This window comes from Terrapene carolina, unplaced genomic scaffold (assembly GCF_002925995.2).
Source record: "Terrapene carolina triunguis isolate 2854851 unplaced genomic scaffold, T_m_triunguis-2.0 Scaffold193, whole genome shotgun sequence".
NCBI classification, from domain to species: Eukaryota; Metazoa; Chordata; order Testudines; family Emydidae; genus Terrapene; species Terrapene triunguis.
Genome location: NW_020664544.1, coordinates 6,034,095 through 6,059,304, shown reverse-complemented (window position 1 = coordinate 6,059,304; position 25,210 = coordinate 6,034,095). Strand labels below are relative to the sequence as shown.

Here is a 25,210-nt window from a genome sequence, read left to right as displayed (position 1 = left end):
CTCAGTTAGGGCTTCTTGGTGCTAGGTAAGACAAAAAAGGGGTGGGTGGGTGTCCGTTTGTTCGTCCAGCTTGTAGTATGAAAGCCACCATTTCCAAACATGACCAATGATTTTGGGCACCTCCATTTCTTGCTGCCCAATTTGAGACACTTTAAAGAGGCCAGATTTTCAGAGGGCGCTTTTCAGCACTTTCTGACAACCAGGCCCCTTTAAGGCATCTCAAGCTGGGTACCAATAATCACTTGTGGCTCTCGAAGCCCCATGGCTCAGGTCTAGAAGGGATGAGTCCACCACAGGTTTTAAAGACCAGGGAAGTCAATTTGGAACTGCACCCTGACACCAACTGGGAGACAGTGAGAGTGTTGGCAGAGGGTGAAGCTTCTCATATGCATCAAAAGCAGCCAACACTTCCATCAGGAGAAACAGAACTCGGGGAGGTCACGGAGATGGAAGATGCAGCAGTCAAGGTGATCCAAGCACAATTTGGGTACGTCTTCCGGAGATTTTTGTACCTTGAGTTAATTCATTACCAACTGGAGGAGCTTAATACATTTAAAAAGGCTCGTGTGGCTACTCCCATTTGTCTCAGGGTACAAATGTTTGTTCATCACCCTAGAGATCAGACTAAATTCCAACCAATGACCGAGGGGTACAAAAGGCTAGTGAAGACAAGATCAATAGAACCCTGCGCGGATACAAAATCTGTATCCGCATCGGATCCACAAACACATTCATCCACAGATTTGGATCTGCATCCATCCCCAATCCACAGATATAAAGTGGATATCCGCAGATCTGCAGGGCTCTAAAGATCAAGCGTCGGCATTTAAATGGTTTGTACGTCATGAGCCAGGTCTGCAGTTGCTCAGGTGTTTCACTTACCTCCCATCGTAGCTGGGGTGGGATATTTCTTATCTGAATTTTGCGGCTCCTGAAATAAAAAGAAAATCAATTTCAAGCCCAGGTTGTTGTCTGAAATGAGGCCCTTTGCATTTCAAAGTATTTCCCTTCCATACACTGAGTAATGCTAACACTTATATTTGCCCCAAAGCACTTTATGAGCATCAGTTAATCAAGCCCCACATTATCTTTGGCAAGGTAGACAAATATCATTTAGTGCCATTTTGCAGACAGAGAACCTGAGGGGCAGAGAGGTGAAAGTCACTCATGAAGAGCAGGTCTACACTGGAAACTTTTGCGGGAAAAGCAGTGTTGGTGAGGGGTAGGATTTCTTTATGACATTTCTGTACCAGAAGAAGCTCCAGGGTAGACTCAGGTATACTGACAAAGAAGTGCTTTTGCCATTATAGATTCATAGATTCTAAGGCCAGAAGGGACCACTTGATTAACTGTTCCAATGGTTAATTACCCTCACTGCTAGAAACTTCTGCCTTATTCTTGGTCTAAATTTGTCTAGTTTCAATTTCCAGCCGCTGGATCTTGCTAGACCTTTGTCTGCTAGATTGAAGAGCCCTCTATTATCAAATTTCTGTTCCCCATAGAGGTACGTACAGACTGTGATCAAGTCACCACTTAATCTTTTCTTTGATAAAACAAACAGATTGAGCTCCTTTAGTCTCTCAAAATAAGGCATGTTTTCCAGTCCTTTGATCATTCTCATGGCTCTTCTCTGAACCCTCTCCAATTTGCCAATACTCTTCTTGAACTGTGAAGACCAGAACTGAAAACACCAGAACTTCATGCCAGTGCCAAATACAGAGGTCATATAACCTCATTACTCCTGCTTGATATTCCCGTTTATACATCCAAAGATTGCATTCCCCTATTCAGCCACTCCGTTGCACTGGGCTCATGTTCAGCGGATTGTCCACCAGGACCCCCATGTCTTTTGCAGAGTCACTGCTTCCAGGATAGCATCTCCCCGCTTCTGTAAGCATGGCCTGGATTCTTTGTTCCTAGACACGTGACTTTTCATTTGACCTTTTTGAAACGCATATTTTTTGCTTGCATCCAGTTTACCAAGCAATCCAGATTCCTATTTCAGTGACCTGTCTCTTCTTATTTACCACTCCTCCAATCTGTGTGTCATCTGCAAACTTCATTGCTAATGATTTTCTGTTTTCTTCCAGGTCATTAAAAATATTAAATAGCGTAGGGCCAAGAACTGATCCGTGCAGGACCCCACTAGAAACACAACCACTTGATGACGATTCCCCATTTACAATTAAATTTTGAGGTTTTTAATCCATTTAATGTGCACCATGTTCATTTTGTACCATTCTGGTTTTTTAATCAAAATGTCATGGAGTACCAAGTGAAATGCCTTACTGAAGTTTATTACATTAACACTATTACTTTATCAACCAAACTTGTAATCTTATCAAAAAGATATTATGTGGGTTTGACAAGATCTATTTTCCATAAACCCATGTGGATTGGCATTAATTTATATTACTCTTCTTTAATTCTTTATTAATTAACTCCGACATCAGCTATTCCATTATTTTGTCTAGAATCACTGTCAGGCTGAGAGTATGTCTACACTATGGGATTAATCCGAATTTAGATAATTCGAATTTGGGAAACAGGTTGTATAAATTCGATTGTGCGCGGCCACACTAAGCACATTAATTCGGTTTTTAACCACATTAATTCGGTGGTGTGCGGCCACACTACCCCATTAATTTAACCACATTAATTCGGTGGTGTGCGGCCACACTAACCCTAATTCGAATTAACAAAATCGATTTTGGCGCTACTCCGCTCGTCGAGGTGGAGTACAGAAATCGATTTTAAGTGCCCTTTAATTCGAATTAACTGGCTCCGTTGTGTGGACGGGTTAAGGATTAATTCGGATTAACGCAGCTAAATCCGAATTAAAGTCGTAGTGTAGACCAGGCCTGAGAGGGCTGAAATTACCCAGGTCATCCCTTTACCGTTTTTAACTAGTGGCACAACATTAGCTTTCTCCCAGTCCTCTAGAACTTCCCCGGGGTTCCAAGACTTATTGAAAATCAACTAACAGTCCAGAAAGCTCCTCAGCCAGCTCCTTTAAAACACTTTAAATCAAGTGATCCGAACCGGCTGATTTTAAAACGTCTAACTTTAGCAATTGCTGTTTATCAACTTCCGGAGCTATTGTTGGAAAGTATTTCATCGTTGTTTAATATGAATACATCATCTGACTTTTTCCACAAAGACAGAACAGAAATATTTATTGAACACTTCTGCCTTTTCTGACTGTTCACACTGAAATATTGGATTTCTGTTAAACACTTTGGTTTTTTTTAAATGATCCAATTAGCAGAAAAATGATCCATCCATATATATAGTTTATAGAAAATCCTGAAGGAAATGAAGGACAGGCCCAAAACTAAACCTACAGCTTCAAATACCTCAAAGCTTGTGTTATTTGGAATCTAGACCTAGGTTCCCAATACTCTGGCTGGAGTCCAGCTCTACAGAAAACTAAAATTTCATCCATCTAAGGCTGATCCCAAAAGCAAAACTGCACTGTAAGTAAGTGAGGTGGAATCTCTGGAGGTCAGACAAGACTGAGGGGAATCTCTACACAGGGGTCGGAGGAAGGGACTATAAACCATGCTCTAATTTTAATGCTTTAGAAGAGAAAATATATATTTTTTTAATTTAAAATCACACGTTCAAGTTGAGAACAGGCCACTTCTCCAGTCACATCTTGGCTCTTTCTAACCTCGAGTTCCCAAAATAGAAAAGAATCTTTTTTATTTCAAAGCCAAATTTACCTCACTGACTCCCACTCCGACGCCGGCCCCTTCGCAACAGCTGTCACAAACAGCTGAGATGAGCGCAGCACAGAGGGGCTCGCTGGGCTTCCTGACGTTTGTTTCAGAAGGGAGCGGAGGGCTGGGGCCACTGGTACTGCAGTGAAACGCATAGACACACAGCTCTTCCGAAAGCTACTGATCCGTAGATTGTTACCTAATGTCAAACTCTCAGGAACGGGGTCCCCCCCCCGTGGTTAGATTTAATCCCTTTAAATCACCTCCTAGCATCGTAAGGTGGCTCACAATGGACCGAATCCTGAGTGATGCTGAACACCCTATACCCAGGCTAAGGGGAGGTGAACTACAGCGCACAGGTCCAAATTGGGAATCCATCCCCATTCAACAAAGCCCTTAACGCTCATGCTAAAATTCAGGCTTCAATGGGATTTAAGCGCATGCTTTAAGGGGCTGATCCAGCAAGAGGAAGGATGGTTCATTGGTTCTGGCGCTAGCTGGCGACTTGGTTCAAGCCCCTGCTCTGCCACAGATTTCCTCTATGACCTTGGGCAAGTCACTTGTCTAGATGGACAGTTAATGCTCAGCAAGCTGGGGTATTAATCTATGCCAAGCAATGTGCCGCGCACTCTGTGTGGGACACTGCTGCCACGCTCTAAAAGCTTCCTACTGTGCTTTGATCTACTGCCATTTGAAAGGGACATAGGTCAAAGCATGCAAGGGAACCGCTAGTAAGTAGCGGCAGGGTCTACACGGGCAGCTAGTGAGCAGCAGACTAATGCGCTGTCGATTTTCAACCCCAGCCTTACTGTTCTCTGTGCCTCTAGTCCCCAGCTGTGAAATGGGGGTAATAGCACTTGAGAATAAAAGCTTGTGAGGTGCTCTGACACTACACAATGGGGGCCATATCAGTCCGTCACAGCCGTAAGCAGCCACGTTTCCACTGATGTCGGTGGACTTTTGATCAGGTCCCAGGTGCTTTGCGGAATAGCATGTAGCTAAATGCAGTGTTGAATGCTTTAGGCAGGACGCACACCAGGAGTAGTTAAGGATGCATTTAGCTTTTTGATTTTATTTTCTTTCGATGTAGAACAATAAAAAGCTGCCATGTGTACCGGCCCTCGGGGCCTGGCCATTGATTTGAAATTACCCAACCAAATACTAGTCAAAATGCTCCCAGAGAGCAAATATTAGGTTTGCACACACAAATGTGCTGAAAGCATGATATAGGCTATGTTTGGATATCCAGGGAATAGAAACTCTACTATGTGACTTGCGATCGTAACTGTATCTATTGACGTGTTCACCATGGTGTTTGAGAGCTCTTCAACCAACAGAGCTCAGCGACCAAGAGAAAGTAAAGGGAATTGGTTAAATCTGGTTGGCTCATTCTGAATTATTAATAAATTCCAAAAAAAGTGCTGAAGAGTTTTGCAGACAACCCCCAAATCAGGATAAATAAAAACCTCTTGGGCTTAATTTTTTAATCTGAATTTTTCATTAAATTAAATACATTTTTCCTTTTAAAAAATAAACCTATTTAAAATCCAATGTGAAATTATGCCAACCTATATTCAAGTCTAAATTTACTATAATTTATTAAAATAATTTAAATTACATAAAAATAATATTCAAGTAGTGCATGTTTACTGCTGATGTTTTAAAGAAAGCCAAACCCACTGAACTGGTAGAAGTAATTCGTTAAGCACCTGGAACCAGAGGGTTTGTTGAAGTGCTAAACCAGCTTTTGACAGCAGTAGCTTCTTCTGCAGGTGCAGAGAGAATATTTTCTTCATTTTGGTTTATTCAACTTCTCCAGCTCAATGGCTAGTTCATTCAAAGTTGAGAAATCGATTGGAAGTTGAAAAAGCAGGAAAACTTGCTTTTCTTTTCCAATCTATGAATAAAAATGAGGTGCGAGAGGATGAGATCTACTAGTTCTAAAATCTTGAAGGACAGGATGACCAGAACAATCCGTTCAATTCACTAAATACAGATCCTCTTTGTTTCATATAGCAATTAGTTTTAAATACAAATCATGTTTTGACAAACATACTCTGATGTATCCAGCACATTAAAGGTAGATTATTTAACTAACAAAAACAATTTTTAAATGCTGTTATATATTTTTAATTCAATTCCAATTTCCATCCAAATACAGCTTGACACAATTCATGAAGAAAAAAATGAATCATCTAGTAAAGAAATGTAATATTCACCCTTTTTCTAACATAAAATGTAAAAATTAAGAATAAACGTATGTGAAGCTATATAATTGCTTAAATAAATATGTATATATTTCGTGCCTCCTCCTAGCTAGCAAAAAGAAGTACGATATTTAGTGCAAAGGCAATGTTTAGAGGCAAATCAACATGTTTTTAATATCAGAGGGGTAGCTGTGTTAGTCTGGATCTGTAAAAAGCAACAAAAAGTCCTGTGGCACCTTATAGACTAACAGATGAGACTAATGGATACAAATGAGAATCAGCCTTTCTCTAGGAAAATAACTAAAAAGTACAAATGCCAAACAAGATTAAAATTGGATATTTAAATCAAGGTTTCCTGCTTGCCAATTTCAATCACTTTTTATTTCAATCAATCCACTCTGCCCCAAAAGGAAGGGAAAATGGAGAGCCATCAAATTATTTCATTATGAGTTGTTTGTTCTGCTCATATAGTAACATGCAGCACCACCACTCCAATAAGCTCTATGCTTGGGTGAGTTTTATACCATGCCCAAAAGGTCAAAAACTCAGACCCAAGCTGGAACGACTTTCAAAGCTCAGAATTCCCCAAGACTAAGAACCCCCTAACTCTTAGCATCCAAACATCCAGATCTAGGAAACGGTTAGCTTGCACATCACTGCGAATCAACTGTCTTGGCGGTATAAGGAGAGAGGATTGATTTCCCAGGTAGCTGATCCCCTACATGACTCAAGCGCTCACAAGCAATCAGTCCACTTACTGAATTGCATCCAGAAATGCCCTGGAAAGTTGTGCCATCCTGGGAACATTTTACACCATTGTGTCAGCCAGCCAGCAAGTCAGCCAGCGTGTTCTAAGACACCGGCAGCTTCCAAGCGGGCTTCAAGCGTAAGCTTTACTGAACCTCCCTTGATGCTGGCCTACGTTCCACACCGCTAGAAAAATATCCATTGCCCACACTGGCACAGAACTCCTCGGGGTAGCATTGGTACAAATCTATCTGATCATAGCCAATGGCGTGTTCTGCGCTAAGGAAACCTGCAGCAGTGTAACAAAAGACCCACTTTATGAACACGGGGGCCCCTGTAGCGGGGCGGTCACCTGCTCCTGCCCTGAAGGGCTTAAAACAGCCCTGGCAGAGGGATAGGCTAGGCTGATTGGGGAAGGCAGCCACAGCTGGGGCCACACCCCAATCAGGCCGCAGCTGCCTCTATAAAAGCCAGGAGCAGACTGGAAAGCTCAGGGCGCCTAGAGTGAGGCAGGGATGGGGAAAGGCCAGAGGGGCTGGGGAGCTCCAGGCTGGCAACTCCCCAGGCTGCAGGGCCTTGTCCAAGGCCCCATAGAGGCACTGGGTTGCAGAGAGAGGCAGCAGGTCCAGACCCAACCTTGCCTATGAGGAGTGGCTGACACTGCAGTCTGCCCCACGGGCAAGTTGGTGACTGGCAGTAGCCTACAACTGAGGCGAGGCTGGGGGGTTCCCCGGGGAGTGTAGACCCTGAGACTGAGGGGTGAACGGCTAGGGGGCAGCACCCTAGATAACAGGGCACCGGGTCTGGGAGGGACACGGGGGCCAAGTGGCAGCGGGACCCCAGCCTGCAGAGGGCGCTCCAGAGGCTGGAAATGCTAATTCCCAGAGACAACCAGCAGGAGGCGCCGCAGGGGTGAGTCCGCATTGCTACAGGGCCTTACCCTGCTTTCGTGCAGCACCATTCACCAGGGCACAGCAGCTGCATTAGATAGCTCAGGCGCTTCTATGGCTGCAGTATCTGAGCACCTCACAATCTTTAATGCAGTTAGCCTCACAACACACTCCTGTGAGGCAAGGCAGTGCTATTATTCCATTTATGAGGGGACATTAAGGCAGAGAATGATTAAGCCATTTGCCCAAGGTAGATAACCAAGGAGGGAATTGAACCTAGGTTTCCTCAATCACAAGCTAGCAGCCTAACCACTGGACCACTCATCTTCTATTTAGGAAGCGGTTATTGTAGACAGGGCCTACAGAAAGACTAAGGGTTTGAGTCACCCTGCTGTAAGTGACTACACAAAGTGCCTGGCGATGGAGAATCCAGACCCTAACAACTATATAACAATGGGTAACCCCACTGAAGCCAAACCCGGCGGGACTGAGAAGCAATTGCTAGGGTGGTTCTGCCTCCAAATTCCCTTGCTTTTGCAACTCAGACATTTTACTTTGCTAGCAAAGAGTTGGCATATAAATTAAACTTATTTTAAGGCATTCCTGTATCAGCCCATAGCTGAAGGTCATGAGCGGGGATAAAGTCTTGAACTATCAGCTCAGACAAATGGGCCTCTACCACATGATTCCACATGAGTTAATTTACTTAAGCTAGTAGCAGTAGTAGGCTATTATCCTCTATTGACACAATACACTTAGCTGGCATATTACATGGATAAATATCTACTTCCTTTACTAGACATAGAACTGAGTTAAATTGTGCAAAAAAAGTCCACTAAAATTATTTCAAAATTTTAACTGCATTTGCTTCAACAATGTTCCTCTCCTTTTTGCCTTTGCTTTTCATGCTCATTCAGAATTTTCAGACCCATGATTCATGAGAACCAATTTGCAATGAGCAGTGCTTGTGTGCTCATCCAATCAGGGAGCAGAACCAATGACACATGACTCCTCTAACCCACTGCAGCCAATCAAGACAGCTCAGATCTGTTCACAATTGCCCTAGAATTAAAGAGAAAGTCACAAAATTGTCAAATAAGAAGAATCAAGAACATGAGATTACACAACCAGAAAGAGGGGATGTTTACTATTAGTCATTATTGATTGTTTGCTCTAATTACATGATAAATCAGTAAATTAATAAACATTCAGAACGTGGTTTAGTTAATTTCTAAGTGAGAAGAAGAAATGTTCCCAAATAAAGAGGCCAAATCAATTTCCAATATTTTTCCCCTACAAGGCTACCACCATGTTCTGCTACAACAGTTTGTATTGATGACAGGGTGGATTTGATTTAAATCATGATTTAAATCACTAGTCAGGAAGACTTGATTTAATCACGGTTTTCTACATAAAAGTGCATTCTTGTTGGTTGTTAGCTTAATACATATTCATCACAACTCAGAGATAGATGTAGGTTTCATTTTTAGAAGGTACACACTATCCATTTTTAAACAGTGATTTATTTTGAAAACTTTTCAGATTAGTTTTACAGCTATATCAGAAAATGAATGATTGTTTGGTTATTTCATTTATCAAAGGTAATTGAAGCAGATATTTATGAAGTCATTGGGAGCTGAACTATCTCCAATTCAACAGGTTAATCATTAATATTTGGAGGATTTTTTTGCCATGCTGTATTAGGAGAAAATCACCAGACAGACATTTAATTTGTTTTATTTAACTAAAACAACAACATTAAATATTCTGGATTTTTTTCTTCAACAGCAAACATATAATATTTTAACAAAACAAGCATATGTCCCCGCTTCTCACATTTATCTCCAGACTTCTTCTCCTTGTCCAGATCTATTCCGCCCCCAACAATCTTCTATTCATTGAACTTTTTGAAACTTTGCACTTTTAGAGAGAGGTAAGGGATTGACTCTGTGTACACAAATTTGCAGAGGGACAATAGAGTTGAGGTCTGTTATTTCTCACCTCTATATATTATTTATTTATTTAAAAAACATTTTTGCTGTTAACAAGCATGTTACCTCTGGAGACACATATCCACAGTTGGAGAACTGAAAAACTAAGCATCTCTGATGGTGTCTTCTAGACTGAGCACTGAGTCCCATTGGGTAGATAGAAAGATTAACCTAAATAATCTATACAGAAGCCCCTGGACCCCCATAAAATTGGATCCTTAATCCATGAACTATTGGAACTCATCTACAAAACTTTTCTTAAACATTACACGAATATATTGTCTGATACTATAGAATTAGAATTTATAATCCCTATTCCATGATGAGATATCTTTGAGCTATAATGCATCTTAATTAAAACTTAGATTGTTTTTTCCTCAAAAAGCATTTTATCAAAAAAATCATTGATTTTTATCCACCCAGATTGATGTCACACAGCAAGCCTTTGAATGCGACCCCCCCTTATAAATGAAAAACACTTTTTTTATATTGAATGCTGGAGGTGAAGCAGAGTTTGGGGGTGGAGGCTGACAGCTCGCGACCCCCCATGTAAGCACCTCATGACCTCCTGAGGGGTCGCGATCCTAAGGTGACCAGATGTCCCGATTTTATAGGGACAGTCCTGATATTTGGGGCTTTGTCTTATATAGGCACCTACTACCCTCCACCCCCTGTCCCGATTTTTCACACTTGCTGTCTGGTCGCCCTACGCGATCCCCAGTTTGAGAACCCCGGTGCTGCAACATCACAAATCTTTCATAGGTTTCACCGTGAACAAAGAGTGAAATCCTCGCTCCATCAAAGTCAATGGAAAAGCTGCCACTGACTTCATGGGGCGAGGATTTCACCCCCAATATGAAATCTGACATGGAGCCGTGTTGGTACAAACAAAATATATACTTTTAATGGGCCAGATCCTCGGCTAGTTTAAATCGGTGGAGCTACACTGATTTACACCAGCTAAGGTGCTGGCTGAAATAATCTAAATCACCAGTGACATTAAAGGATCCCCCATGGGTTGTTTTACCCCAAAAGGAAAAATATCTGACTCACTGTTCGCCTTGGAATGATCCATATTACTAATCTGAAAATGCCCCATATCCAACCCTACATCTTCCTTCCAGCTCGGTGAAACCAAATGGCTGGAAAACTCTGTTTATTGAGGTCTCTCAACTGAACTGGAAAAAAAAAATCAAATCAACTCCATGCGACCCAAGAGGGAGGAAATCTTTAAAACCCATGCTTTTTTCTTTTGGAAGTTCAAGTCAAAATGAGACATAAAAGGCTTAAAACGCGCTAATCAATTCAGAAGACAGAAAAGTTCTGACATGGAAAATGCCACAGCTCCCACAGAAGCCAATGGGTTGGGTTAGAGAAACTTCAGTCTGATTTGCTATTTTCTTTTGGGGGAAAGTGTGATATGAAATCAAATCCCTTGCTTGGATGCTAGCTAATCCATGTCCTGAAATGAATGGAAGAGCGATTGCTGAAGAAGTCGAGAATGCAAGGAATGTCACAGTTCAGAGAGGGTCAAAAGGATTTAAACTGATAGAAGAAAACATGTGTCTGACTACTGCTTGCCCCTAAAACGTCTTCCGACAGCTACAAGCATCCGCATGCTCAAAGAATGTATTCCTCACATACATGACCATAATCTAGTCTCCCATGTATTCACTGTGCAGACAAGAACTGTTCGTATCCCACTCCCTTGCCATGAGTTTGTAGGTGGAATCTGATTTTTCTTCATACAAACAAAACCCCCCTCTGATTGCAACTTCTGTAGATTAGCAAGAATGAATTTCGGGGGGGGGGGAGAGAATGTCTGTCTGGTACCTAAATCTAGGTGAATGGAGACCTCAAGGTTCTATTTTCAGCTCTTGCACAGTCTTGCTGGGTGACATTTGGGAAATCACTTCACTCTCAGCCTCAGTTCCCCACAGCGAAACGCAAAGGATATCTGCTTGCCTCTCACAGATTAAGCTATTGAGGCTTAATTAATATGAGTTAATTAACCTTAAGATCTTCTAATCAAAAATGCTACACATTATTATTCTTAGGCATTCTTTATCAGCCTCCTTTCCATTCTTCACGTTTTCTCTCTTTACATCTATATCTGAACATAAATGACTTCTAAAAATCTATAACACCCATCTACTATAACAAATTATGGCAACAACAGGAACAAGACCCCTCCTGCCCAAGAACAACAGAGCTGTTAAATACTTAACCCAAAGGAGGTTATAGCAGTATAGGGCTCATTACAGAATTGTGTAGTTTCCATTCTGCCCAGTAGAGGGCAGTGGTACACATATACAGCAGTAGAATATATGCCATTATACCATAAGGGGTATGGCTTGAAATGAAGTTCGCCAGCAGTGAATGATAGCCCTACTCCTTTCGTTGTTTGCAGTGCTGTTGTAGCCGTGTTGGTCCCAGATATTAGAGAGACAAGGTGGGTGAGGTAATCTCTTTGATTGAACCAACTTCTATTGATGAAAGAGACAAGCTTTCGAGCTACAGAGTTTTCTTCAACCTGAAGTTGGTCCAATAAAAGATATTACCTCATCGACCTTGTAGTTCCACTCACCTTTCAGTCAAAGACTAACAACCTTTTACATTCTCGCTCCTTCTGAAATCTCAGCAATGGCCGTGTCTGATGGGTGAAGTAATGAATAAACAAACTTATAAATAAACCACTCTTTTATTTTATTTTTAAAAAACAGAGTGGAACCTGCTTACGGGACACTCCAATAGTGAAACTCCATTCATTGCAACACTGAAACGAACGGTCCGATCCGGCTCACTCTGACCTCCGTTCAGAGCACGGCTTTTATGCCAAATAAATAACTCAACAGCGGGCAGTTCCCTGGCATTCAATTCATGATGTGTCAAAGCCAGAGACTCCTGGGAGCTCTTCCCTTTTGCGTGGCTGAAGAACCCTTGCTAACGTATCATGATCGATTTCAGTGGCTTGGAGGCAGGGACTGCCTCTCAGTAGGTGTCTGGTATAGCACCTAGCACACCAGGGCCCTGATCTAGATTGCAACCCGTCCGTAATACAAATAATAATCTGATGCTGCTTGTTTCCTGGGAAGCTACCGGCTGCTAAGAGCGAGGAAGGGGTTTTTTTTCCCAACGGCACAAACTACTATTTGTCTTACGCTGACAGCAAGATCCCACTTCAAAACCTTCCTTTCATTGCAAGGGGGGATTCCACCTGGTAAAATGCGTCTCCCTTCGACTCTCTGTCACAGGATTCTGTCCACATGCTGCTGCTTTTTAAAATATATTAAAAAGCAGCTGCAGGGATATTCTGGGGGGAAGGGAGGGGAACTAAACAATTCCCAGAAATGCCTCAGTGCAAATGGAAACTCTTGCATCTTCCCAATTTTGCTACTTGTATTAAATATAAAATGTCAGCAGCAGATTACAGCATATCCGAACACTTTCCTCCTTCATTCACCTCCAGACACTTCATTGACCCCCATGTATTTATGAAATCCAAAAGCAAACTTCTTTCCATTTTAGGTCCTTCTATGGCCTATTACCAGAGCATCTCCTAGTCTTTAAGGTATTCATCTTCCCAAAATCCTTTGAGTTAGGGAAGTGATATTACCCTCATTTTACAGGGAACTGAGGCACAGGCAGGCTAAGTGACTTGCCCAAGGTCACACAGGAAGTCAGTAGCAGAGCAGGGAGTTTATTTTTATTTATTTAATGGAGATATCCTATCTCCTAGAACTGGAAAGGACCTTGAAAGGTCATTGAGTCCAGCCCCCTGCCTTCACTAGCAGGACCAAATACTGATTTTGCCCCAGATTCCTAAGTAACCCCCTCAAGGATTGAACTCACAACCCTGGGTTTAGCAGGCCAATGCTCAAACTACTGAGCTATTCCCTCCCCCACAGGTTTAGCACTTGAACCCAGGTTTCCCAAGGCAGAGACTAGTGCTCTAATCACTGAACCAACCTTCCTTTCACAGTTCTCTGCAAATTTCCACAGTTGGGGAGAGGGGAGAAAAGGCAGAGAATTTCCACCCTGTAGATTGCTTAACGATCCATAGATGAAGGGAAAAGCACTATGTTAGTGCAACTTGGTGTAACAAATCTGTGACCAGTCAGAACTTAATGCTTTTTACCATGCGTTGCTTTGTGGGGGTAGAAACAAGACCCTCTTTCTCCAAACAGCACAAGTCTTCTCCATGGAGAATCTCTGTTATCTGGTAGCAGTATAGCATCTTTGACATGCATTTGCTAACTGATTTAAATTTCCACAATTATAGGAAATTATTGGGGAGGAAATCAAACGATAATTATTTAATAACAGTTGGCACTGAGATTCAGAAAGTTAAAGCTTTATAACTGTTAAAAAATTGTTAACATCACATATCAAACACACAGAGCAAATACCAAGTTTTCAAGCAGCATTTTTCTTACTTTGCTTATCTGTAAATTTTTATTTTCATTGATGGAAAATGTGTGTGTGTGTGCAATCAATGTTTACCAATAAAAATCGAATCCTTCCAAGCCTAAATATAATCAACCCTCTCCCTTATCCAATATGGTCTCATTGTTTCCATCTGCTCCCCCATCTGTCTGTCTGTCTTCCCCTGTTGTCTTGTGTCTTATACATAGACCGAAAGGTCTTTGGGGCAGGGACTGAGTTTTTGCTCTGTTTCTACAGCACCTAGCACAATGTGGGTCTGGTCCATGACTGCGGCTCCCAGGTACTACTGCACTACAAATACATTTATATTATATTATATTAATACCATCTTTAGGTTCCAAGGTGCCTTATAAATACCTAAGATATTAAAGGCACTGTCTGAACACAGAACTAGGAGCCTCGGTTTCTCCACCTGTACAATGGGCAGAATGACACTTACCATTCTTTGTCGAGCACTCGGAGATCAATGCACGCGAGGTGCTAGTTAACGACAAAGGATGAAGCGTGGCTATTACAGTCCCATGGGGCTAATACAGTCCCAGGGAAAACCTAAACGTTTCCTAGCAAGAGCACGAATGCTCTCTGAACAAAATCTAGAGTCATTTGAGAAAGAGTCCTCAAGGAGGAGTCTAGATTAAGTAGATTCAATAGTAATGTCTGCATGTTACATGCCTTCCATCACAATGATCACCAGGAGATCCCCCTGTTCAGGACTCTTTTCCTTTAAATATCACTGTGAAATACACAAGGCCAGGTTCAGCTGTCAGGCCCCAGAGCAGAGCTCCAGAAACTGGCTTTATTTATGCATTCGAGGGGGTGACAAGAGCCTCCCACTTAATTGAGACTCTGGTGGGAATTCCCCTGGAGCAGACCGGCATGTCAGCGGTGGCATGGCCCCAAAAAGGGGGCCTGGCCTGGTTATAAGTGGGTGGGGATGGCAAGGTGCCAGCTTCAGCATGAAACAGGAGGATGGGGACTTGCAGGGCGCGGAGTTTGGCAGGCCCTGTTGTGCAGGGGAATCTGCACTTCTCATGAACCGAAAGCAGGGCGCGGGGAATGGGGAGAATCCCTTTGCCGGAGAAAGAGAGTCAAGTGGAGGTTTAAAAGCAATGCAGCTGGAGAGAAGAAAAGGCAACTTCATTTGGGGGCGGGATCGGATCTGTGCTGAGCATCTCACTAGTGCTTTGTTGTGCATCCCTCTACTGCGTGCGTCACAGCTCGGCTCCAACGTGTGCTGCCGTCTCCTGCTTTCCATCTCGTCCCCAGCTCAGATCTGCTCTGCGTAGTCAGAGGAGCTCCCCCCCATCCCGTGCTCCACTCTCCAGCTCGCATCTGACCGACTAATTGTATGAGAATCCTGCCTAGAGGTCCCCAGCTGAGATCAGGATGCTCGACGGACATATAGAAAGAGACAGTCCTGCCCTGAAAAACTCACAGTCTAAACAGACCAAAGGCAGGAGAGGAAACAGTGGCTCAGAAACAGAAAGTGACTTGGCCATGGTCACACAACGGGTCAGTGGCAAAGCTAAGGACAGGACTCAGAGCTGCAGCATTACGGGAGTCCATCCCCCCTCGATTGCTTTTCCATCTCCTCCCTCAACGCCCGGGCTCTGAAGGCCCAGCAATATCGCACTACAATACCGCAGGGGTTGCCCCCACTTCGCCTTCTCTGGTTGGGCACTAACCTGCAGGAAGATTTGGTTTAAACTTAAGTCTGTTCCAACCGTAGCGGAAGTAACTTGTGCTCCTGGGAACCCTGGGCTCCAAAATCCAAATGCAAAAAGCTAAAGGGGCACTGTTCTTCTGAGAGGTGCTCCCTTTTCACCGCAGGTCTTGGCCGTGTGTAATCATTAGAGATCCCCTGGCACTTTTCATGAGAGATGGGGAGGCCCACGTGATACCCTGGTTAGCTAAAGTCCTCCTTGCTGTTTCAACTGGATACGAGATTCTCTCCTGGCGTGTCACACAGGATTACTGTGTGCAGTTACCAGCCGATCTGAGCTGCCCGAAAGGCAGCCGCATTTCAGACATGATCCTGGTGTATACACAGGGGCCAAACCTGAAAGCCTCACTCTCATTTTAGCCAATAGGAATCTTGTCTGACTAAAGATTTCAGGATTGCACCAATCGTTTGGGGAGTGGAGGGATGCAAGAAGCACCCCTGTTGTGTGCAATGAACTGGGCCTCCGAGAGAAACCAAAGGTGTGACACTCTAGTAATATGATCTAGCATGCAAGAGACAGCCTGTGGATTTGTAGGACTCCCTGGAGGACTTTGGTTATAGAAACCAACTAAGGATGGTGCCAAACCAACACCCCAGATCCCAGCCCCCTCAGCCTTTGAGAGCACTTAGGTCTGAATCCAAAGGTGCATCTCGCATTTAGATGGTGCACGGGTGATAAGGGATATTTATGCGCCTACACAAGACACTTTCATCCATAGACCTCCAGGCACCTTACAATGGTATTAGCAGCCTCATATTGCAGCTGGAGAAACTGAGGCAGAGAGAGTCGTGATTTGCCTACGGCCAAGCTGGAAACAGAAAGAAGTCCAGACCACCCAGTGCTCTGGGGCCATTCTGTGCCATAGCTGAACACTGGTTACAGTGGTCAAACCCACAACGAACGAATGACAAAGAGATCAAACCTATCTTTTATTTGCTCCCTTATTTGATTTAAATGAAAATCAAGCTCATTTTCCTCAACATAGCCCTCCGGAAGTCTGAAACTTTCCACAAGGGGTGAGGGAGAAGTTTCTCTTGACACAAATCAACACAGAAATAAATTTGTCATCATCTTTTAAGTCTTCTGGTTTTCTGCCAGGAGCATAATAGGTGCAATGTCCCCCCAGTCCCACTGACACTTAAGAACATAAGAACGGCCACACTGGGTCAGACCAATGGTCCATCTAGCCCAGTGTCCTGTCTTCTGACAGTGACCAATGCCAGGTGCCCCAGAGGGAATGAACAGAACAGGTAATCATCAAATGATCCATCCCCTGTTGCCCATTCCCAGCTAGAATTAAATCATGCGTGAGAGAACAACAATCTTTTGTGCTTTTTCATCCAGGCGTCTCAAAGTGCTGCACAAAGGTGACATCATCCCCAACTGACCAATGGGGAAACTGAGGCACAGAGCAGGGAAGTGACTTGCCCAAGGTCAGTGCCACAGATGGAAATAGAACTAAATTATCTTGATTGACACTCTGGGGCCTACTCTGGTTCCTCACTATTATTTCCCTCTAGCCTCTCTGTGATAGTAGAAGGGATGCAAGGTTCAGGCCTTGTCCACACTATACAATTCCGCTCTTAACATTTTCCACCACTGAAAGTGGAACGACGCCCCTTGCCTGGGGTTGTCTGCAGGGATCGAACCCAGCACCTCTAGGTATATAAGCAGGTGTCTCTAGCCTGCTTGAGCTAAAGGACCACCTCCATAAGCTCGGAGGTAACAGCAGACTCATAAACCTCTCTATGTCAATCTAGCCTCTAGAGGGAGACAAAGAGACGCACGGCATTTGTGGGGTACGCTATGGCTGTTGCAAGCTTCCTGTCTATAAGACAGGGACAATAAGACACTACACCCCTTTGGAATGGGCTCTGAAATCTTTGGATGGGAGCTGCTATGAGAACAAATTATGAATTAATTCAATATTATTTTTATTTTGCCCTATGGGTGTAAATTAGCATCTTCCATCCACAGCTTCGGTGAACAAGCAGGAAGTGAACACACGGGGTCAGATTTTGAAGGGAACTTGGGTTTCTGTTTAGGCCCCAGCTGGATTTTCAGGGGGGATCGGCGTGTGGGATGCCGAGCTCTTTAAAAAAAAAAGGTGGAAGCTGCCGGTTGCTGATTTTCTGGCTTGCGTTTAGGCACTTACGTGGGAGCTGAGTCCTGGGGAGAATCTGGCCCTGACGGTGCGTGCTGAACACTTGAAAGCCCAGCTCCAAACTCCTTCAACTGTCTGGCCCATAAGGCCTGCCCCTGCTCCTACTCCCACTTAAGTCAAAGGCAAAATTTCCATAAACTTTAACGGGAACAGGATCAGGCTCTTAAACTTCTCCTTGATACTCCGACGTCAACCGTCTTCTCCCCCTTTAAGTTTATCAGCTGTTCTGCTGACCCTGGGAAGAAGCCTTGGGCGTAACAGGTGCTATCGTCTGTCCCATGTGAGGAATAGCTCTGTCCACGCCCCACAAAGGAGCACACGATCATCCACGGCTGTTGCCCTGCAATCCCAACCTCCAGTAGAACTGTCCTCCGTTGACGGACGCCTGGGAAGTATTTATGAGCATGCAGCTGAAGGGCAAGGCCGAGAAACCGCTCCATAGGGCCACAAGCCACTGCATTAAAGCTCTGGCTGCTTCCTATCTTGGGTCAGGAGGAAAGGTGGAAAATACAGAATGAGCTGGGAGAAGCTGAGAGAGAAAAGGGGGTGGAACGTGGAGCAGGCTTGGGGGTGGGGAGAGATAGGGAGAGGGGGAAGGAGATACAGAGGAGAGAACTGGGCTGGAGAAACAGAGAGGGGGAAAGAGAACAAGAGGAAGAGGATGGGGCTAGCCAGCCAGAGCCTTTAGAACATAAGAAAGGCCAGATTGAGTCAGACCAAAGGTCCATCTAGCCCAGTGTCCTGTCTTCTGACAGTGGCCAATGCCAGGCTCTTCAGAGGGAATGAACAGAACAGGGAATCATCAAGTGATCCATCCCGTCGCCCATTCCCAGCTTCTGGCAAACAGAAGCGAGGGACATCATTCCTGCCCCTCCTGGCCAATAGCCATTGAGGGACCTATCCTTCATGAACTTATCTAGTTCTTTGTCTACATTGCAGTTACAACTGTTAAGGAATCCAGTTACAACACAGGTGCATCCAGGCCATGTTGTTCTAGAATCATAGAAATGTAGGGCAGAAAGGGACTGAGAGAGGTCATCTAGTACAGTACAGTGGTTCTCAACCTTTTTTCTTTTGCAGACCCCTACAAAATTTGGAATGGAGGTGCGGACTCCTTTGGAAATCTTAGGCATAGTCTGAGGACCCCCAGGGGTCTGAGGACCACAGGTTGAGAAGCACTGATCTAGTCCACACTGAGGCAAGAGCAAGTTTACCTAGACCTAGGTTATCACACAGTTGGTTTTAGACCACGTCAAACTGTGTTAAGGGAACCATGGTCTATACATGTGTATCATTAGGGTCTTAGGGTTCCAGACCAGGTCTATGCTACAAAACTTAATTGTGGCCCAGTCTACACACACATTATTTGTATTACCATAGCACTTAGGAGCGCCAGTCATGGAGCAGGATCCCACTACGCTAGGGGCTGTACAAACAGAACAAGACAACAGTTCCCATGCCAAAGAGTTTATAATCTCACACTTAACTTATTTTTAAGAAAAAAATTTAAAATATTTTCAACATTTTTCTAAATAGGAAAATGTGGTTGTTAAGCCACAAACATTGGTCGGGTGAGTCAGACAAGTGTAGAAGCTGAAACTACTTTTAACTTGTTCCTTTTTATAATATGAACCGATTTCAAGTTGTCAACAACTCTGTAAAGATAGGAACATATTATTATAGCCACTTCAGAGAGAGAGAAACTGAGGCACAGACAGACGTGTGCCTTTGTGTATGTCACCCAAAGTCAGTGGCATTGCTGGGATTTGAACCCAGGAGTCCTGATGTCCCATTCCCCTGCTTGGACAAAATCCCATGTAAGTTTTATTAAATCCTTATGCCTTTTCTCCAGAATTCTGTATATCTTCCACTTTGCACTATGGACTAATATGCGATTTCTCTTTCTGGCATTCTTATTTTTTAATTAAGCAAAATACGCTATGCACTTCACAGTCCATATAAGATCCTGCCCGGAAAAATTTACAGATTAGCGAGACACGACAAAGCACATGTTCCAAGCTTCACCAGGTGACGCTACTGAATAACCAAAGTTTCTAAATCCCATGTTTAAGTCAATGCTTCCTAAAGTGTGGGCCATGTGACCTAGGGGGCACAAGGAAATAGTCCTGTGGCACGGACAGACAACTTCATTGTCCTCCAGAATCTCAGCTTTCATTTCATTTCACGTCACTTTTTCCCCCCCTTTTGAACAGTAAGTCTCTAGCTATTATGGTTGTGAAGAAAACCTTCAAAACATGAAGTGAGCATACGTAACCCACACAGAAAGTGCAACCCATGCCGAGAGCCTGCCTGAGTTTGCAGAGAGCCTGAAACAATAGCTCTGAGGTTTGAATGGCCCCATTTATTTCAACGAGTGCTAACTCAGCGCCAGTGACAATATATTTGAAATGTCAGCATTGCTACCTATTTCACTGCTCACCGAAGCATGTGAGAGAGGAAGTATCATATTATGGAGATCTGTACTAGCATTTCCCAAAAGGGATAGCAGCAGGGAGGGGGCATGCAGAAGATATATAAATTAAAAAGATGTGTAGGCTTTTAGCAGCAGAATTGCAGGGCAGACAGGGAACAGTGTCCAGTTTTGGGCCCCACACTACAAGAAGGATGTGGAAAAATTAGAAAGAGCCCCTGCCGAGGGCAACAAAAATGATTAGGGGGCTGGAGCACATGACTTATGAGGAGAGGCTGAGGGAACTGGGATTGTTTAGTCTGCAGAAGAGAAGAATGAGGGGGGATTTGATAGCTGCTTTCAACTGCCTGAAAGGGGGTTCCAAAGAGGATGGATCTAGACTGTTCTCAGTGGTAGCAGATGACTTGCAGTGGGGGAGGTTTAGGTTGGATATTAGGAAAAACTTTTTCACTAGGAGGGTGGTGAAGCACTGGAATGAGTTACCTAGGGAGGTGATGGAATCTCCTTCCTTAGAGGTTTTTAAGGCCCGGCTTGACAAAGCCCTGGCTGGGATGATTTTGTTGGGGATTGGTCCTGCTTTGAGCAGGGGGTTGGACTAGATGACCTCCTGAGGTCCCTTCCAACCCTGATAGTCTATGATTCTATGAACAGAGTTGATTTCATTTTTCTGAAATGGGACTCAACTTTCAAATTTTTGGGAAACCCTAATTTTGTTGTTATTTTTCTGTATTACCACTGCACCTAGAAACCCTAGTTATGAACCATTCTGCTGGACTCAGTACAAACACAGAACAAAAAGATGGGCCCTGTCCCACAGAGCGCACAATCTAAGTATAAGGCAAGAGACAACAGATGGCTACAGACGGACAAGGGAGGTGCAAGGAAACAATGCAACAACGTTGGTCAGCAAGAGCGGCAGTGGTCACAGCATACCAGCAGCCTAAACGCGGTCACGTTTTTTGTAGGCATCATGGAACAGGAGAGTTTTCAGGAGGGTTTGGAAGGAAGACAATCAGTTTCACAGAGATTCCTGGGGAGCACCTCCCAAGCCTGTCGAACGGCTTGGCAGAAAGCACAAAGATGCTTGTTTGAAATTTTAACAAGAGGCTGGGCTCACGGGCTGATCACTGGTGAGAGCAGTGACTTTTCTGCCCCTTGCTTAATAGAAGGGGCCAGGGGAAGGAAAAAAAGACACAAGTGCTCAAGATCAGAATTATCTTCCTAGGCTCAGGAGTTATATTTGAACCCAGCCATACAATGAGTTGATTCAAATTACTGGATAAATATTTGTCCCTTGTCACAGATGTCTCCTTCTACGAGCATTTTTTTTTGAGCTGCAATAGGCCAGACAAGTGTATTGCAAGAATTTTGCTCCTTGCTTTTCTTTCCATGAGAGCTGCAGTGAGTTATTGGTCAGAAATCTAACCTGCTAGTCGAGTAGCCCCTTTGGGTTACCTCTGCAAACCCGCACATGCTAAACGCCTCTGTTGGGCCATTAGACCCAAGGTTGTGAACCTTTGTGGTAGATTCGGTGAGCCAGCAAAAGAAAGAGAATATTCCCAGTTGAGCACATGTAACTGGGGAACCAGAACCATGGGGCGACTGAAGAGAGTGATTTAGGGGTGGGATAAAAGAAAGAGGAGGTTGCGGGAGTTACCACTGAGGAAGAAATCTGTAAAAATATAGAGAGTCACTAGATTAAAATAGAAGAAAAAGCAGAAAGAAAATAGGACCAATTCCTTGGAGAGTCACTGGTGCAGAGAAGATGAGGTCTAGGAAACGCATGCTGAGGAGATCAGGACGTGCAAGATCAACAAAGGTGTGAAGATTCTGGCTCAAACCTTGCTGCAGTCACAACCTTGGGGTGTCTCAGAGAATCATACACTCGTGTTTGTGTGTGCGGGAGAGACAGACAGACAGACAGAATTCTATTTGCCCACGCCCGTAGTTATTTTTGAGAGGCAAGCACAATAGCATTAAGTTTTTTCATCAATCAGCTTGGTAAAGGATAGGCAAGTGGCATCTGTGCTTGCATTGGTGATAACCGATCTGTGGCTAGAGAGAATCACATCTAGCGGTAGATATAAGGCTCTGGGTATGTCTCCATTAGAAATGGAGTTCTTCCATCCCTGCAATAAATCCATCTGCCCGGAGAGATGGTAGCTAGGTCAATGGAGCAAATCTTCCTTCGATCTAGCCCTGTCTATAGCAGGGCTTAGGTCACCTTAATTAGGTTTCTCAGGGGTGTGAACTTTTCACACTCCTGAGCGACACAGCTGGGTCAACCTAACTTTCTAGGGTAGACCGACCCTCAGATTTTCCAAAGGGATGAAGAGGTTCAGGTATCCAAATCGCATCGTCCTTTAGGTCCCCTTGGAAAATCACAGCCTAAATTATTCCCCTTTTTTTCTTACCCATTCCAAAGGTGAATTCAGAAGGAAAGGCACCCTCTGGTGGCTAGAAGACAAAGAATGATCTGGGTTCTAATCCCAGCTCTGCTAGACAGTCATGTCACTTGCCTCAGTTTCCCTCATCTGTAAAATGGGGATAAAAATATTTTCTTACCTCACAGATGGTTGCCAGACTAAATTCACTAGCATTTGTAAAGCAGGTAGGGAGCCTGGGATGAAAGGTGCAATATTAATATCAATGTATCTCATCAGAATTGCCACCCCAGATCTGTGGTCCATCTAACTCAGTGTCTAGTCCCTGACTATGGTCAATACCAGATGATCCAAAAGTGCAAGAAATCCCATGACTCCTCTAACAGGAAAGTTTATCCCGCACTTGCCGAGAGAGGAACTCTATCTATTAATCTTGCGTACAGTTACTGCCAAAGTCAATACATCAAGTATCTGTGGACAGGGCCAATTTAACAGTAAGTAATAGGAGGGAAGATAAATGGGTTTTAAACAATGTGTCCATTTTGCATTATTGGCCAATTCTAATTTGCTGGCAACCTGCCACATATTGAAAGGCTCTTTCTGTTGTTCTCCACGTGCCAAAGCCAGGAACTGCAGCCCCAGCTCAGCTATTTGTACAACCACCACCAATATCCTAACCCCACAACTGAAATGGGGTTCGGTACAGTACAGTAAGGACCAAACGTTGCTACCATCTAATGGCTGTTCAGTGGCCCATGTGAAATAAGTTGGTAGGTCTCCACCCGGCCACCAATAACCACTACAGATCTGCCACCTCAACTGGCACTAACTGGGTCCCCTTGGTGGCAATATTAGCTCAGAGATCAAGGACAAAATGGACTACTATTAATGGACTACTAAATTCACCCTATCATCCATATGCACCATCTACTGTAGTATTTAGGGCCACATTTCATGCAAGGGCGGACTGATATGTATGAAAATAGCTCCAAGACTCACAAGCTGGATGACTAGAAATGAAAACTTCAGGACCAGGAAAAAAGCAAAACGATTCTAGACTCTTGATACCTTTTGAGGTTCTCTTGATCCACATGTACGTTGGGAGATGGATGAAAGATGGAGCAGAACATTTACGAAAGCTGTGAGGGTACGTCTACACTACCCGCCGGATCGGCGGGTAGCGATCGATCTATCGGGGATCGATTTATTGCGTGTAGTGTAGACGCGATAAATCGATCCCCGATCACTCTCCCGTCGACTGCCGAACTTCAGCTCGGCGAGAGGCGGAAGCAAAGTCAACGGGGGGAGCCACGGCCGTCGATCCAGTACCGCGAGGACGCGAAGTAAGTAATTTTAATTTGATCTAAGATATGTCGACTTCAGCTACGCTATTCTCGTAGCTGAAGTTGTGTATCTTAGATCGATATCCTCCCCCCTTCTCCCCCCCGCTAGTGTAGACCAGGTCTGAGAGTGGAAACGTTTATTTCTTAAGGCTGGTCTATGTATGAAATTGCACCAGCTTAAATACAGTTGTGATTTTATTGTAATTTAGTGAAACGGGTACGATTTTGTATGGGGCTACTCTTAAACCTGGCTTAGATCAGTTCAGCTTGCAGAGGTAAATTCGCAGGTGCAAGTTAATCCCATATAACCAGTTTAAAATCAATATAAGAGTGTCCACACAGGGTTTTGCACCACTTTAACTACATCGTTTTTTCAACCAATTTAAGTTAAACTAGCATAACGATTGCATGTAGCCAAACCCCGGGAGACACAGTGAAATTGGAAAGGGAATCAATGAGACTATTGAGAAGCCAGAAATTACAACGTGGGTTGTGCCGTCTCCTGATGCCTTTCCCAAGATTCAGGCTCAAATTGTTGGAACTGTGTGTGTGTGTGTGTCAACCATGAAAGTTTGAGCCAAAACCTGGGGACTGACTCCATCCCGTGTCTCCGAGAAGTAGCTATTTTAACCTGAGCTAGTTGAATATTAAGCGAGGTATTTTCCACTAAACATTTCATATGGAATGAACATTGTTCATTTCATTTGAAAATTTTCATTCCCTCCATCCCACCTTTTCTCCTTTTCCCCCTCCACTGGAAAAGAGGTGGGAGGTGAAAGGGAGATGGGGGGAGGAGGGGTCAAGATAAAAAATTTTCAAATGAAAGGAAAAATGTGCATTTCATTTGAAATTGTTAGGGGGAATTACATAGCATTTTTACGACAGCTCTGGTGAAATGAACACAAAACCAAAAAAAAATCTCAAAACCATTAAAAAAAAAAACAACCCACGGTGTTCATTTTTTCATTTGAAAACACGAAAAATTTCAACCAAAACTAAAATCTTCCACAAACGTTTTCATTTTGGTCAAAAAGTCATTCTAATAAAAAAAATGCTTCAATTAAACAATTAAAAACAGCTTTAATTTTAAGTTAGACAAAGACACTAATGATTTGAGAAGTATACCACCATTTCCACCACCCCTCTCAAAAAAGACCCCCG

General features: G+C 43.7%; 1 protein-coding gene across 1 annotated transcript in view; it reads right to left on the bottom strand.

Moving 5' to 3' along the window:
- Positions 1-25,210, bottom strand: part of IGF2BP1 (insulin like growth factor 2 mRNA binding protein 1) — a 55,557-nt gene that overhangs the window by 15,120 nt on the left and 15,227 nt on the right. Inside the window, exon 3 of the mRNA XM_024204784.3 lies at positions 883-931. Coding sequence (XP_024060552.1) covers positions 883-931 — 49 coding nt within the window. The remainder of the gene's footprint in view (positions 1-882; positions 932-25,210) is intronic.